Source organism: Hippocampus bargibanti, linkage group LG01 (assembly GCF_051943395.1).
Source record: "Hippocampus bargibanti isolate YZ-2025 linkage group LG01, ASM5194339v1, whole genome shotgun sequence".
Lineage (NCBI taxonomy): Eukaryota > Metazoa > Chordata > Actinopteri > Syngnathiformes > Syngnathidae > Hippocampus > Hippocampus bargibanti.
This window is the reverse complement of record NC_142734.1, coordinates 23183485-23201077: the sequence shown is the minus strand read 5'-3', so window position 1 is coordinate 23201077 and position 17593 is coordinate 23183485. Positions and strand designations below refer to the sequence as shown.

Genomic DNA, 17593 nt, shown 5'->3' with positions numbered 1-17593 from the left:
TTATGACAAAAGTGTCGTCCACATATCTAAACCAGTGTCTAGGTTTTGTCCCCAGGAAGGATGTGAGAGCATGTTTCTCCATCTCTTCCATGTATAAATTAGCCACTATGGGTGAAACGGGTGAGCCCATAGCACGACCATGAATTTATTTGTAAACATTTTCCAGAAATTGAAAATACGTATTAAGGGAAATTTACAATAATTGGCAGATGTGGTCCGGTTTAAGTTTGTTTCTTTTATGCAGAGACGAGTCCGCCACCAGTCTCGTCCTCACCACTGAGACTGCTTCTGGGGTAAGGACAGATGTAAAGAAAGAGGTCACATCATAAGATGCCAGTGTTTCCTCAGGCTCCAATTTGAGGTCTTTGATATTCTCTACGAACCTTGCGGTGTTCTTTACGTGATGTTTTGTGTTCCCAAGATCGTTTTTAAATATTTGGCTACATTGTATGTAGAAGAGTCAATGCTACAAACAATGGGTCTGATGGGGCACACCGGACCACATTTACCACATTTTGGTTTGTGTAATAGGGACTTTGGTAGTCGGGGAAGCAGGAAAAGAGGGAGTGGCTTAAATGCACGTTAGCGCGTGGTTAAAGATTTCACAAGTACAGTTAAACATCCGACTTACCACCGTGTTCTGTTCCAACCAAACGGTTGTAAGTCAAAATTGTCGTAAGTCGGAATCCATTCAAAATGTTGAATAGAGACTTGGAGGCTAAATGACTCACAAACTTCCCCCCTCTGGTGCCATCACATGGTCAATTGCTGTGCAAGACTGAAATGCTGGCTGGCTGGCTGGCTAAAATTGTTGTACACATTGCCGGCCTGCTAGCGCGTTGCAGTGCTAGGCGTAGAATTGAAATTTTAAAAATAGGGTCTGGCGCTCGTGGTCGTAAGTACGGGTGGTCGTAAGTCGGATGTTACCTGTACTGTATTTTCCAGTGTATAAGGCGCACCGGAGTATAAGGTGCACCCCCAATAAATTGTAGATTTTCAAACTTTTTGCATCTATAAGGTGCACCAGAGTATAAGGCGCAGCTTAAATGAATGAAAAAATGTTTCCAGATATATAAATATATCAACGTTTTTCAAATATAAGGCAAACATTTCATAAGGCGCTTCGGTAGAGGGTGGGGTGACGCACGACCTCTTCGACAGGGTGTAATGGAGTCGGCTCCTGACAGTCATTGCGAGACCCATTGTGGCTCAATATGACTTCACGTGTAAGGCACACCTGTGTATATGGCACAGGCTCATCTTTGGAACAAAATGAAGGCTTTTGGTTGCGCCTTATACACCAGAAAATCCGGTACTTGGTCTTGATTACAACTCTCAATCATTTACGGACATTTCTGAATGTCACGAATAAAGGATCTTGGTTGAGCTTGTCAGTACAAATGTGTCCTCCTGTTCATATCTGTGTTATTGTACCTGAGAACCAAGCCTCTTTTCACGGTTGTCTTCATCTTCTCCACAAGATGCTCCACATTTCCCTTGAAGACAAAAAAAAAAAAAACAAGCACACGAAAAGTCACCCTCCATTTTCTTCTCATCCTCTTCCTTTCTCCATCCTGACATCTTCACCTCCAAGTCTTTAATGTTGAATTTCTCCTCAAATATGTAGGCGGCGTCGGCCCCGGCGGCCAGCCCGGCCATGGTGGCTAAGTACCCGCAGTAGCCTCCCATCGTCTCGATGAGGAACACGCGACGTTTGGTCCCCGCTGCCGACTGCTTGATTCTGTCGCATGTCTGCAAAGCAGTTTGTGGATCATCACCAAAATGTTTTGTGTGTTGGCCTGTGTGTGTGTGTGTATGTGTGTGTGTAGTGCTTGTCCAAATACTAACAGAGGTGATGGTGTTTAGAGCCGTATCAGTGCCGATGCTGAAATCAGAGCCAGGGACATTATTGGAGACGGTGGCGGGGATCACGACCATGGGGATGCAAGCCTCCTCGTATTTCTCTCGGGCCTGTACCATCTCCAGACCTCCCACGTAAGCCTATAAGAAGACACACCAGGAGATCATTTCAGTCGTCCTTCCCTTGACTTCACCAAAAAATACAATAAAATCGCAATGCATTTAACTCATTCACTGCTATTCCCGAATTTATTCGGGAATTGAAAATAGGACGTAGAGCGCCATTCTCGAATTTGTTTGGGTTCTGGTTTTTCTTGCAGTAGGGTGCCGATAAAGCGCTGGTCAGACCTCTGCAAATGTTTTTTCCCTTCCACAAGGGGGCAGCATTTCCCTTTTTTTCCATGTTAGTGCTTTGTTCCAGCTTCAGTTGTTGCTAAAGTGCTATATAAACCAATATGTATGCATTGCAGTGTATTTTGGACAGGGGCCCTCATTTCAAGCTCATATAACTCCAGCACAACATCATTTATGAATTAACTCTTTTTTTCCATGTTGTTCAAGCGATATCGAAACCAAAATGTTTTTATTATTGTATTTTATTTTTGCCCCCATTTTGAGCTCTGATAACGCCAGACCCATATCATTTAGGAATGAACTCTTTGTTTCTGATAAAACAAGGGAGACTAAGGTTTTTTTTTACACTGCATTGAATGTTGATGTCATCCTAAAACTCAATATTCTGTAGGTCAGTGTCTGAAACTCATGACAAAAAGTTAGCGGACACCCAGGCAGACAACTCTGAAAAGTTGCCTGGCCGGCCATAAAGTTGCCTGACCCATTTTTCACAACTTGAAACACAATAAGACGAGTAATCGCAAAAAAAAACACATTGTTGCGAAGTATAAAGGATTTTTTTAAATTAAGGAAGTACCTACCACAAATGCCCCCTGGCTTTCACTTCTTATCCAAGAAGCTTAGTCAGTGAACTAAAATCTTTTGCTGGTAGTTTTGGCCCTATATTTTGCCTACTGTCCAAACGTGGCGGTGCCAGACTCTGCTATGATTGGTCCCTGCTCTCTGGTTGGGGGGGCAGAGGACTACTCCCTGAGGCTACTCTGATTACTTCTATTGTCCCCATTGATTACTTCTATTGTCCTGCCTGAGTATGGGGTCTACGGCTGGCCTGATTGCCCCATTTGATCTGGTATCACCTCATCAGCATAACTAAGCCTAAGTTGCCAAAGAAATCAGTTGGAGGACCGATACAAATTGAACCTCACCCTACCATGGCGATTTAGTGAAGGGTTTTGCTGTTTTACAAAAATAGCTTCTTTTACTCCCCTTATCTATCTATTTTCTTTCGCTAAGATTTTAACGTGATTGTCGTTAAATGAGTGGTTGCTAGCTTTTACGTCAGACATTGGCCAACTACGGCCCGCGGGCCACATACTGTCACATCTCGTCGCCGTCCGGGGCGCACCCCGCCCCTCCTGTCACCTCCTCCGCTGCTCCCTGGAGACGGCCCCTCCCATCATCACTCACCTGGGTTCCCACAGCTGTTTGTCGTTCCTTTGATTGTGCCTTCTGACTATGTTTGCCGATCGCACACTACCGTCTCCGTCGGAGTATTGAGAAAGCTACCCTCGCGACTTCCCTACTGTCAGGTCTGCATTTTCCGTTGATCCTCACTCATCTCCTCCTGTTGTTATTTTGTTGGCATATGTGTCTCAGACTTTCTGTTCCGGAGTTCTGTCTCGCCGTGCATTTTTGGATCCAAGCTACCCGCTTTCCATCGTCACTTGCGTCCAGCCTTCAAGCCTCAAGCGACGTTACACATACAGCCCGTTCGGCTTTTTAATCCGGCCCGCCGAACTTGTCCAAATTATAGTAAAAACAGTGACTGAAAGTCTGAAAAAGTTAGCGGACAACAGGGCATTTTATTTATTTATTTATTTTTTAATTAAGGCTGTACCTACCACAAATGTGACCATGCTTAATTTACGGTAAATATCCGTGGCTGAAGATTTTGTTCCAGTTGTCGTTTGTCGGTCATGGTGCACATTGCAATGTTTGCGTTGCGTTATAACTAACCTGTATTGGTTTATACTGAAAAATAAACATTGAATAAAATATATTCTCGATAAAGATATGTACATGCACAACTGGAGAGAATACTACATTTGTTACTACAAAAATGTTCGTATGTACCGTTGTTCTTAACTTGAATGTTCGTAAATAGGGTAAGTGTCTGTATATGAAGTTTAAAGACGTTCATCTCTATCAGATGTTTTTGTTTCCTGTGGTTGAATGTGTTTTTGTTAATTATTTCGCAAATGAATGGCCCCCAACCGTATCTTGATTTAGAATAAACGCTATATAATATATAAAATGTTGGTTTGCATTTCGGTACCCTCCCTGAATCGTTCTTAGAATCTCTGGACTGTCTTTAGCTGTAGTCTCGATGTCGATGGAGGGACAAATGCATAGGTCACTTTTATGGGAAAGAAATGTGTATGTTGGCCGGCTTATTTTACCTCAAATCCTCCGATGATCACCAAGGCGTGGATGTTAAACGTTGCAATGTTCTGGGTGATCTCCTCCATTAGCTTACCTGGAAGCATTCTTTGAACAGGAACAGAAAGACAGTGAAAGAAATTGCATTGTTATGACTTATGGACTTTTGGTAGGGGGGGGAGGGGGTTCGGTCAGCAGTGCGATAATTTGACATTGGTGACGAATGCGAGGAAGCACAAATTCAACCAGTCTATGAAAAAAACGGCTCAAAATCAAACCAAAAGCTAGTGGTTAGAGCATCGGCCTCACAGTGCGGAGGTACCGGGTTCCAGAATCTCCATGCCGGCGTGGGTATTCGCTGGGTTCTCTAGGTTTCCTCCCACATTCCAAAAACATGCCTGGCAGGTGAATGGAATTCGCTAAACTGTCCCTCAGTTCGAGCGTCAGCGTGAATGGTTGTTCGTATAAATGTACTGTGATTGGCTGGTAATCAGTTCAGGGTGCGCCCCGCCTCTTGCCTGAACCGAAATTTGCTCCACAATTGAGTATATATATATATATATATATATATATATATATATATATATATATATATATATATATATATATATATATATATATATATATATATATATTCAGTTTGTCTACCGGGCAAACAGGTCTGTGGAGCATACAGTCAACATCGGACTGCACCACATCCTCGACCACCTCGACAGCTCAGGAACCTACGTAAGGATCCTGTTTGTGGACTACGCTCTGCGTTCAATACCATAATCCCAGAACTCCTCATCCCCAAACTTCTCCAGCTTGGAGTGTCCCCTACGATCTGCCAGTGGGTCCTCAGCTTCCTGACAGGACGGACACAACAGGTCAGACTGGGGAAAATATCATCCTCAACACGAACCACGAGCACTGGACCCCCGTCCTCTCTCCATTGCTCTTCTCTCTCTACACGAACGACTGCACCTCAACGCACCGAGCTGTCAAATTCATAAAGTTTGCAGACGACACCACGGTCATTGGTCTCATCAAAGATGGCGACAAGTCTGCGTACTGACAACAAGTGGAGCAGCTGGAGCTCTGGTGCAGCCGTCACAACTACCTGGAAGCATTCTTTGAACAGGAACAGAAAGACAGTGAAAGAAATTGCATTGTTATGACTTATGGACTTTTGGTAGGGGGGGGAGGGGGTTCGGTCAGCAGTGCGATAATTTGACATTGGTGACTGATAGAGTGTTTATGCACATTAGTAAACATATTACGTTATTTCATGTTTAGATTAAGTAAACATATGTTTTTTCATGTCTAGCTTAGTATATATTATGAATTGTGCATGTTTAATTTCAGTCTAATTTAGTTAAATAAAACTATCAGTCTTATTAGTACAATAGCCGTGGAAGGAAAAAAGCAGCGGCTCCAACTTCAATCTAAGACCCGCCCAACACTGAGTTGCTCGTAACCGATTGGACGGGAAAGGTCGACTTGTTCGCAACTGATTGGACAACAGATCGCCACTCTGTACGTTTAAAAACTTGTAGGAGCGGGAGCTCGTTCTCTTTTGCTCTCTTGCTTTTTCTCTTTGTTTTTTTGTGCTCTTGTGCTCATGTCTTCGTCCCACCGAGAGGAGAAGTGCTTTCTCTGCCTCATTAGAATAAAGTAGATGTTTGTCCACCATCTATTGTACTTGCTGATATTTTTATCAAGTGAACTCCAGACAATGCGCGAACCAGGAAAGACAAACGAAGTTTTAACCGGACATTAATTGGTGCCAAGAAACCCGTGCTAAGTCAAATCAATCTTTGCTCGAGGACCACAACCTGGGTGACCAGTCAAAGCGAGACGGGAGCTAAAGAAGCTCCTGGCGATTGACCCGTTTATGATTTTTTCGACGGGAGGCCCGCATTGAGATGCGCGTCAAATCTGCGCTTTGATTGGGACAACCTACGGAAGAAACGAAGTTTTTTTTCGTTCTTCACTAAAGCCTGTTCGCGGAAAATCCTCCACGCGAGAGACAGAAGGAATCACAACTTTCTGGTGGCAGTTGTGCTCCTCGCGTTCTGGCTGAAGGACTACACGGCAGCATTCAAAAGTTCACTAAGTAAGTAGCGCGCTAGCTAGCAGCCATTGTTTGAATGCATTGTGAGACCTCCTGGCCAGAGAGTCTCTTTTCCACTTGACTCACGTACGGACCGGTGTGAAGCGATTTTCGTTAGGCAAGGTGGCCAAATGAGAATACGTGTGCCGGTGGAGGAGTGCATATTAAGGTGCACGCAATATCCACACGCCGAAATGTGAATCGGAAGTTTTCCAGCGAAAGAATATTGTTCACAAGGTGGTGATAGCTGGGATTCAGTTTGTGTGGTGGACCGCTTTTATTCTGAAGAGCGGAAGTGTTTTAGGGCAGCTGCTATTGTACTGAGTCGAGAGGAAAGAAATAAGATCAAAAATACATTCTTAACTTGGTTTGTCTATGCTAGCATCGTGGCTCAGAGAAAGTTCTTTGTCTCGGAGAAAAAAGGGTGGGGGCGAAGTCATTTGAGCCGTTGGTGTGTGTGTGTGTGTGCGTGTGTGCGTAAGAGCATTCCTTGTGTGTGTGCGTGAACGCGCATCCTGGCTGAGGACTGGCGCGAATCACGCCCTTTGTTCTTGGGTTTGAATCAACATCGCGAGGTGTGCTTCCTTTCTTGTGATAGCTAAAGAAGGAATTTGTTGTTGCAATCGTGAAAATGGGTGCTATTTTTTCTAAAAAGACCCCAATTCATAGGGACGTAGAGTTTATGTCCAAAAAGTTCCCAGGTAGCGAACTTTATTGCAAGAAATGGATGGACTGTAGTACGTTCTCTGGTTCTTTACAACTACAGCCTCTGAAGGAAGTTTTGTTTCTATTGAAACTTCAGGAAGCATCCGCGATGAAAAAATCTCTTGGAAAGATACGTGCCGAGATAATTGCCTGCGAAGCTTGGATTGCGCAAGCAAAAATCAGAGAGAGAGAAATGGAAGCCAAACGGATGAAAAAAGAGGAGAAAGCGATAGTTGCAATGTCTTCCAAAGTGAGCTCTGACGATGAAACTGTGGCTTCGTCTGTTGCACGTCCCAATGAAAAGTTGGTGGAAAAGGGACAGCAGCCATTGTTTCAAACCCCAGGGCTCCCCCACGGGTGGCGAGGGGGAGAGGCGGGGGGCTGCCCCGAGCAGGCGCCACGACAACCCCCCTCCTACCACTCCTTCTACCCATCCTCCGCGGAGCTGAAGAAGGGGGAGGACGCCATTTGTTCAACCCCTGTGGGGCGGGTGGGCCCCCCTGCGTGGGCCCCCCAGGTGATGACTCCAAATGTCTGTTGGGCAGACCAGCAGAATGGAGCGCTTATGACCCCTACTGGAGGAATACGAGGATTACAACCTGAGATGGCAAATCAGATTGCCGCTGATTGTGTCTCTTCGCGTACGAGGAGCAAAGCAAATTGTTCTGGACAATTGTATCCGTTTGAAGAGTTGAATGGAATTGAAATGAATAATGGAAGCGACTGTGACGCTTTGCCACTGATTCAGGTAGCAAATCCTAATTCTTCAAGCATACATGATCAAACTATCTTGGTTTATCGGCCATGGGGCGACAGTGATGTCGCAGAGGCGTGTAAAGGACTAGGTAATGTTGTTGAAAATGCAGAAAGTTGGACTGAGAATTTTGAGGAATTATGTGCTTCTTATCAGTTGAATGGACAAGAAACACTTAAGGTTTTCAGGAGATGCTTGGGACACCATTGGAATCGGGTGAAAGGTGACTTCACTGGGAAAACATCGATGGGAACAAATATGACGTACGAGGAAGCGTCAACCCAACGAAGATTGGTTTGTGAAAACATCCGAACATTATGGAAGAAAACACCAAACTTTGGCTTGATTCAGAATTGTAGACAGTTACGTGGGGAAGATATTAACATTTTTCGGGGACGCTTGGAAAATGTTTTTCGAAACCACTGCTGTATTCCTGAATCTGCTGATGAGAATTCTATATATGTCAACCAATTCAAGCAAACATTTTTGCAGAATTTGACGCCGGAAATTGGAGATTTCATTCGCAAACATTATGTCCAACACCGGACTGGAAGGTTGGTTGATCTCATGGAATGGGCAATACACGCCCAAGAAGTGGTGAGAAAAAAGTGGGGAAATGGTGCAGATTCGCCGATGGAACATGTGATGGCATCTACCATGGGTAACATAATGGAGAACGTGTTATACCAGGATCGGATGAAGAGACGGATGCCGCACAATGATCGATGCTACAGTTGTGGCAGTGTAGGGCATATGGCTCGCCACTGCAAAAAGAAACCTATACCGAAAAGGAAACATGGGAAATCTTACAGACCTCCACCATATAATACGCGATATGGTGAAGGACATAAAACAAAAAATTCAGATTGACGCGAGGAACCCCATTTCAACACTGATGACAACAATCACAACAGTGAGGAATGGGAATCAATAAAACCAGTTGAAATCTTGGATTTGACTAATGTGTTTGCCTTAACCTTACCGGAAAACGAAAAACCTTATTATTGGCTAAAAATCGGGAAAAAGGATGTCAAATTTCTTTGCGATAGTGGTGCATGCAGATCAGTGTTAAGAGACACCATTCCAGGTGTCACTCCGAGTCGACAACAAATTTCTGTGGTATCTGCAGATGGGAAAGTGACATTGTTACCGATTTCTAAACCAATAAAAATTTTAGATGAGGGACTAAGTCCATACAAGGTCACTATGGTCTTGAGTGGAGAGTGTCCTATAAATTTGTTGGGGAGAGACCTGTTACAAAAATTGCAAATAGCTTTAATACCAACAGAAGAAGGGTATAAACCCAAAAAAGTGAATTTTCTGGAGTCCTTCGTAGTTGACGCTATGGGGGACCCAGTAAAGGTCGATTCATTAGAATTATGACTGATGGCCACTTTAGGGGCGGAGGACTTTCCAGACGTCCCTGCCACCCTTTGGTCATCGGGAAAAACTGATGTGGGCTTACTTAAAACAGCGAAACCAGTTGAAGTATTGCCTAAAACGACTTATCGACCAAGACTTAAACAATATCCATTAAAACAGGACGCTATTATTGGCATCACCCCTGTAATACGGGATATGGTGAAAGCTGGTATTTTGATTGAAGACCCAACTTGTGAATGTAATACACCGATATTTCCTGTTAAAAAAGTGGAATCTGGAGTTTGGAGAATGGTGCATGATTTACGACAGGTAAATAAATCCATACAATCACGTGCTCCGTGTGTGCCAGACCCGCACACATTATTGAACAGTTTAAAACCTGACAAAAAATGGTTTACAGTGATTGATTTGAGCAATGCCTTTTTCTCCATTCCGTTACACAAAAATTCACGTCATTGGTTCGGATTTACATTTAATGGGAAAAAGTATACATATACAAGATTACCACAAGGGTTTACAGATAGTCCTACAATTTTTTCACAGGAAATGTCTTCGTGTATTGCTGATTTTAAACATCCTGAATCTTCTCAGATTCTTTTGTATGTTGACGACATCTTAATTGCTTCACCAACTGAAGATGAGAACAAGACTGTATCAATAGCTTTGTTCCAGTATTTAGCGAATACAGGTAACAAAGCTTCTTTGGATAAATTGCAGTTCTGTCAACAAGAAGTAGTTTTCTTAGGACATCTTTTGTCAAGAAAGGGAAGAGAGTTGACAACTAAGAGAAAACAGACAATTTTGCAGGTTCCTCGACCTAAGACGAAAAAACAGATGATGACGTTTTTGGGACTGTGCAATTATCGCAGAACTTGGATTCCGCATTATGCACAAGTTACCCAACCATTATTGACACTTATATACCAAGACGAAATGGCACTGAAAGACTCTATTCAGTGGACCGAAGAGGGCAGTAAAGCATTTACAGAATTAAAAAATTTGATAGCAAACACTAGCGTCTTAGCTTTACCTGACTATGACAAACCTTTTGTTCAAACAGTTGACTGCAAAGACAAATACATGACTTCAGTCCTGTTACAAAAGCATGGACAAAAGCTGAGACCAGTTGCATTTTATTCTAAAAGAATAATTCAGATCCAGGCGCTTTGTTGGCAAAATGGTTGTGTGAAATGTTGTACAACAACAAAGAGGTCCACAGCACGTGTACTGCCGCAGTCCTGTGTTCCCTTTGCAGGAACAGAGAGGCTGCTGGGCTCCCCGAAGGCGCTGATCAAGGTCTGCACCAAAGTCGGAGGGGCCATTCACCGTGCTGATAACCACGCCAACTGCCATCAAAATCGCCGAGAGGTCCACCTGGGTGCATCAAAGCCACTGCAAAATCGTTCACCAACCAGATCCGGAGCAGGTGGAAGAGAGACGGAGCCAAACCACTCAATAGCCATGGGTTTGGTCCACATCATCTTGCTGTATGAATTAGTGGAGGCAATCCAGATGACGCACGTAAAGCCTCCCATTCCATCAGCCTGCCAAACTCCACCATTGCAACCAACGATGACAGAAAAGTGCCCTAGCATGGCACATCCTGTAGCCTGCTTGCCACTACAAGATGCAGGAATCATCTCATTTCCTCTTAACATCCTCAGGAACGAAGCACGACAAACGGGAAGTGATTACCCTCATGGTTCTTGGTACGCTCGTATCAAGTCAGGGAAGACTTGGACCACTGGTTGGGACTCAGTTGTGGTCCATTCTGAGCCCAAAACAAAATGGGTTCAAAATAGCTGTGCCCAAGAAGCAAAACGAATTGTCAGAAAGATAACTCAAGGGAACTGGTTAGGAACTGGAACTGGCACAATGACAGATATCCAACTCGTTATCGTAACCCACAAGGTTGCGGGATGCATGGACTTGAGACTCTGTCCTGATTTTCGTGAACATCACACTGGTTTTCCTGTAACTATATGCATGTTGTCATCTTTGACAACACCAGTCGTGACATCGCCTTTCCAGCGCAAACCGCATATCAAACCGACAGCCTGGATGGAAACACCTGACAAAAAAGCCCAAAATTCAGATGTCATGGACGCATTATATCAACCATTTGCAGGAGAAAAACATGACTGGAATCCGTTGTTATCAAACACGTGGTATCGTTATGCTACATTAATTGCTAAACAAAATAGGAAAAGTAATTGCTTTGTTTGTTCTTTTATGCCACATTCTGTAACGCAACAAAGAGTGCATTCAAAGGTATTTGGAGATAAAATGGCTCGAGCTGCGTATATGTTAATATCTTCGCATAAACCTGATCAACATTTTCCAGTTCTTCGCAATGCTTCGAGAGGAGAGATTGTTCCAAGTTTGGATACCATTTTGGAAACTGAAAATCAGGTTATGACCGAGAGCGGATTGCGATTACCAGTATGCGTTGCAATGTACGGTACAGGTCAAAATCTAGGTTTTATAGATGAGAATAGATGTTTATACGTGCTACCGTTAAACACCAATGTCACCATTTTACCTGTATCTTCACATCTTTGGTGGTTATGTGGTTGAAAAGTATATTCTTTTATTCCTCCGAAAGCCTACGGTATGTGCGCACCTGTTACTGTGACTGACAATACTTTCATCATTACCAGTCGTCCAGCACACCATCATGTGAAAAGAAGAGTGTCGTTTAAGCCCCACGATTCGATCTGGGGAACTGATGTTCCAGAACAATTCAAACACCATAGCACGGGAAGTAAGGTAATGTTAGCTCTTTTTCCACAAATTGGAGTAGCTAAAAACATGCTACGAATTGAAACAATTGACTACAGGTTTCAAGTGTTTGTAAACGCCAGTTTGGAAGTAGATGAAATGCAAAACACTGAAATTGCAGCAATTAGACAAATGGTGCTGCAAAATAGAATGGTTTTGGACCTTTTGACCGCGCCACAAGGGGGCGTCTGTGCTATGGTGGGTGATACTTGTTGTACGTACATACCCGAAGAAGCGAATTCCATAAACATGACTGATGCTCTGTCTGTTGTCAGGGATCTCAGAGATGCCATGGCCAAGGATCACCGGCCTGATCAACCGTGGATCTTTGACGGGCTCTTTGGGGGCTCTTGGTATAAGACTTTGCTCAGACTGTTTATCCCATTCGCAATTGTGATTGTACTTATTTTCTTAGTCATTGGTTGTATTATTCCATGTTTAAGAACAATGCTAATGAATATGATAACTAATTCTCAGGTGAATTACGCAAAGGTTTTGTATCAACAAATGCGTGAAGGGGACCCAGTGTTGTAGCTAGGGATAGTACACCATGGCCAGAGAGTGGTTGCTCCAAAGAACAAAAGCAAAAAAGAAAACGGAGAGCCGAGAAGGAGTTTTCCTCATTAAAAACCCCCAAAAAATGGAGAGGTTATATATCACAGCAGCAAAATTGTGATAGAGGTTTTTCGCCTTCTCCATGGTAAGTTAAATAATATTAGACGTTGGATAGATGAGATTAGAATGGTTCCCTGTGCAATTAGTATGACGTGCATGCATGAAATCTTTTGGAAATGTATGAACTGATGTTTAAATGTACAACAGGAGGGAATGATAGAGTGTTTATGCACATTAGTAAACATATTACGTTATTTCATGTTTAGATTAAGTAAACATATGTTTTTTCATGTCTAGCTTAGTATATATTATGAATTGTGCATGTTTAATTTCAGTCTAATTTAGTTAAATAAAACTATCAGTCTTATTAGTACAATAGCCGTGGAAGGAAAAAAGCAGCGGCTCCAACTTCAATCTAAGACCCGCCCAACACTGAGTTGCTCGTAACCGATTGGACGGGAAAGGTCGACTTGTTCGCAACTGATTGGACAACAGATCGCCACTCTGTACGTTTAAAAACTTGTAGGAGCGGGAGCTCGTTCTCTTTTGCTCTCTTGCTTTTTCTCTTTGTTTTTTTGTGCTCTTGTGCTCATGTCTTCGTCCCACCGAGAGGAGAAGTGCTTTCTCTGCCTCATTAGAATAAAGTAGATGTTTGTCCACCATCTATTGTACTTGCTGATATTTTTATCAAGTGAACTCCAGACAATGCGCGAACCAGGAAAGACAAACGAAGTTTTAACCGGACAGTGACGAATGCGAGGAAGCACAAATTCAACCAGTCTATGAAAAAAACGGCTCAAAATCAAACCAAAAGCTAGTGGTTAGAGCATCGGCCTCACAGTGCGGAGGTACCGGGTTCCAGAATCTCCATGCCGGCGTGGGTATTCGCTGGGTTCTCTAGGTTTCCTCCCACATTCCAAAAACATGCCTGGCAGGTGAATGGAATTCGCTAAACTGTCCCTCAGTTCGAGCGTCAGCGTGAATGGTTGTTCGTATAAATGTACTGTGATTGGCTGGTAATCAGTTCAGGGTGCGCCCCGCCTCTTGCCTGAACCGAAATTTGCTCCACAATTGAGTATATATATATATATATATATATATATATATATATATATATATATATATATATATATATATATATATATATATATATATATATATATATATATATATATATTCAGTTTGTCTACCGGGCAAACAGGTCTGTGGAGCATACAGTCAACATCGGACTGCACCACATCCTCGACCACCTCGACAGCTCAGGAACCTACGTAAGGATCCTGTTTGTGGACTACGCTCTGCGTTCAATACCATAATCCCAGAACTCCTCATCCCCAAACTTCTCCAGCTTGGAGTGTCCCCTACGATCTGCCAGTGGGTCCTCAGCTTCCTGACAGGACGGACACAACAGGTCAGACTGGGGAAAATATCATCCTCAACACGAACCACGAGCACTGGAGCCCCGCAGGGATGTGTCCTCTCTCCATTGCTCTTCTCTCTCTACACGAACGACTGCACCTCAACGCACCGAGCTGTCAAATTCATAAAGTTTGCAGACGACACCACGGTCATTGGTCTCATCAAAGATGGCGACAAGTCTGCGTACTGACAACAAGTGGAGCAGCTGGAGCTCTGGTGCAGCCGTCACAACCTGGAGATGAACACGCTCAAGACCGTAGAGATGATTGTGGACTTCAAGAAACATCCATCACCACAGCTCCCCCTCACGCTATCCAACTGCCTGGTGTCAACCGTTGAGACCTTCAAGTTCCTGGGAATCACAGTCTCACAGGACATGAAGTGGGAGGTCAAAACCAACTCTATCCTAAAACAGAGAATGTACTTCCTGAGGCTGCTAAAGAAGCATGGCCTGCCACAGGAGGTGCTGCAACATTTCTACACGGCTGTCATCGAATCCATCCTGTGTTCTTCCATCACTGTTTGGTTCGGGGCCGCCACAAAAATGGACAAAATCCGACTTCAACGGACAGTTAGGACGGCGGAAAAAATTATTGGCACCGCCCTACCCACTCTCTAGGACTTGCACACTGCAAGACTCCAAATTAGGGTGCGGAAAATCATACTGGACCCTCAGCACCCTGCCCACCACCTTTTCCAGCTACTCCCCTCAGGCAGGCGCTACCGATCCATGCGCACCAAATCCAGCAGACATTTAAACAGCTTCTTCCCCCAAGCCATTAACTCTTTGAACAGTAGCCCAAATGGAATTGTATAGTGCCTCTTTGCAATTTTTTTGCTGATGATACTAGTGCAGCGTGTTCGACCGGAAACAAATTCCTTGTGTGTTCTACATACTTGGCAATAAAGATGATTCTGATTCTGATAATGTGCCTCACAATAAACTGGACTGGACAACAAACACGGATGCCCTAATCAAAAAGGGACAGAGTCGCCTCTTCCTCCTCAGGAAACTGAGGTCTTTTGGAGTTCAGGGGTCACTCCTAAAGACTTTTTATGACTCTGTGGTGGCATCAGCCATCCACTATGGCATTGTCTGCTGGTCAGGCAGCATCACCACCCGGGACAGAAAAAGACTGGAGCGCTTTGTCAAGCGGGCCAGTTCTGTCGTGGGCTGCTCGCTGGACTCTCTAGAGGAGGTGGGGAACAGACGGACGCTAGCTAAACTAAAAGCTATGACGGACAGCCCCTCCCACCTCCTCCTGCCCATCCTGACAGCTCTGGGTAGCTCCTTTAGCCAGAGACTATTACACCCGCGCTGCAAGAAGGAGAGGTACCGCCGCTCGTTCCTACCGACTGCTGTCAGGCTTCACAATTCCCAATGATCACATGTGAAAAAAGACAAAAAAAAAAAAAAACTGGACACTTGTAAATATGGGTTGTTGCAATATATCTAAATGCATTTCTTGATTCTGCACTATGTACAGTCTTGTTTATAGAACGGTTTTTGCACATCTACATTTGCACAGTATACAGTTGACATTTTTATTTTGTTATGCTTAGAATATCTTGTTTTCTATCCTTTCACTCCCACCCCAACCCCATCCCTCTTCAATTGCTGCTGTGGACTGCAAATTTCCCCATTGCGGGACGAATAAAGGTATTCTGATTCTGATTCTGATTCATAGCTCAGTGGTCATGAGTTTGAAGCGGCTTGATAGCTCAGTTGGTAAGACATCGGTTTGGCATACGGAAGACGAGGGTTCGTATCCCGCTTGGGGCAGACAAAACATCATCCAGCGTGAAGGGTCTTACCCACGCTGGATGAGGTAGGCTAAACAAGGTCTGCGTCAGGTGTTGGGGCAGACCAGAGCACCTAGATGAAAAATGGGCTACTGGAACAAAGCGGAAATGGACCAGCTGCGATAACATGGCTCTGTTGGAATGCAACTACTCAAGCAACCCGAGTCAGAGGTTACATGCGGATGTGGCCTGAATACTTCGAAACCCACAGTCACGGCTGACCACGAAACAACTAGTAGCTCAGTGCTACAATATCCACAAATGACAATTGCTATCACAACTTGAGATTAATGAGGTACGACAAAAATTCCGAGATGAAGGGGTGCCAAATCAGAGGAAGAGGTTAGACCACAGCTTGGGAGGCAAGCCCCAATGAATGAAATGCTTGGCGAAGCAGCTACTGACCAGAGAGATAAGATCATGGCAAGAATGAAAACTGGGCAACCAAGAAACCGATCACAACGGCTATGTGAAGTACGACCTGAAACTGTGAATGCAGCGCTGAGGGCGATCCCGACCGGAATGATCACGGAAACCAATGAGCTGATATACGCGACAGCATCAGTGAACCGAGAGATGCTTGGCGACAAGAGCAACAGTGAGAGCCACGAGATTCGAAGATCAAGGCGGCTCGGAAAGATGTGAGTTCATTGACAGAGACCTAGAGAGGTGTGAATAAAAGGCCAATACCAAGAGGTACATGCAGATAACCATACCTGAAGCACTCCAAACTGCCAAACAAAGGCTCCAGGCCATGTCCAGTCCCCTAAAGAGGTACACAAAAGAGACTGAGGCCAAAAGAATAAACAGGATGTTCGCAACAAAACCTGCAAAAGTGCACGCTCAGTGGCAGGGTTCTAACAGCAGAGCAGACCCTCCAAAGTTAGAAACTGAAAGATACTGGAAAGGCATATGGGAGAAGGTGGTCACACATGACAGCAGTGCACAATGGCTGGTGACTCTGAAAGAGGAGCACAGCAACCTCCCTGAACACAACCCAGTTACCATCAAAGCGGCAGATATACAAGAAAGAGTCTCTGGTATGAAAAACTGGACGGCACCACGCCTACTGGCTAAAGAAACTCAATACTCCACGAGCGCCTAACAGCACAAATTAATGAGTTGCTGATGGATGGGACTAACCAGTGGACACATGGTTCAGGTACCAAACATCAGCTGAGTGGTATAAGGTCAACAAGACCCTAAGAGCTTCGTTGCACACTCGATGAGGATGTGGAAAACCACACTTGAAGCCAATGGCAAGCCACTAACGCAAGTGTCCATCAAATGTGGCATATGCCAAGCTGATGCACTCTCCCCACTGCTGTTCTGCATAGGACTGAGCCCCCTCAGCCAAATGATCGCCAAGACCGGATATAGGTCTCAGAAATTGAGAATATAGGTCTCAGAAATTGAGTTACAATTAGTCACCTCCTTTACACGGATGACATAAAGCTGTATGCTAAGAGCGAAAGGGAAAAAGACTCCCTGATCCACACAACCAGGATCTACAGCAGTGACATCGGGATGTAATTCGGGATGGAGAAATGTAGTCAGATGGTGACTAAGAGGGGAAAGGTAGTCCACACGGAAGGGGTCCACTCCCTGAAGGAACAGTATCAGACATTGAAAACAGCTACAAGTACCTCGGTATACCACAGGCC

At 44.3% G+C, this 17593-nt stretch overlaps 1 protein-coding gene and 1 pseudogene across 4 annotated transcripts in view; one reads left to right on the top strand and one right to left on the bottom strand.

The window, feature by feature from the left end:
- The window catches only part of pfkma (phosphofructokinase, muscle a), a 109397-nt gene that overhangs the window by 22296 nt on the left and 69508 nt on the right, over positions 1-17593 (bottom strand). For 3 of the 4 annotated variants that reach the window (XM_089004545.1, XM_089004537.1, XM_089004530.1), the window contains 4 exons: positions 4395-4482; positions 1849-2001; positions 1588-1752; positions 1435-1496 (listed from right to left, as the gene is read on the bottom strand). In XM_089004545.1, coding sequence (XP_088860671.1) covers positions 1435-1496; positions 1588-1752; positions 1849-2001; positions 4395-4482 — 468 coding nt within the window. Of the gene's footprint in view, positions 1-1434; positions 1497-1587; positions 2002-4394; positions 4483-17593 lie in introns of all 4 variants that reach the window. The other variant, XM_089004521.1, reaches the window with a different exon arrangement.
- Positions 15468-17034, top strand: LOC148903521 (uncharacterized; annotated as a pseudogene).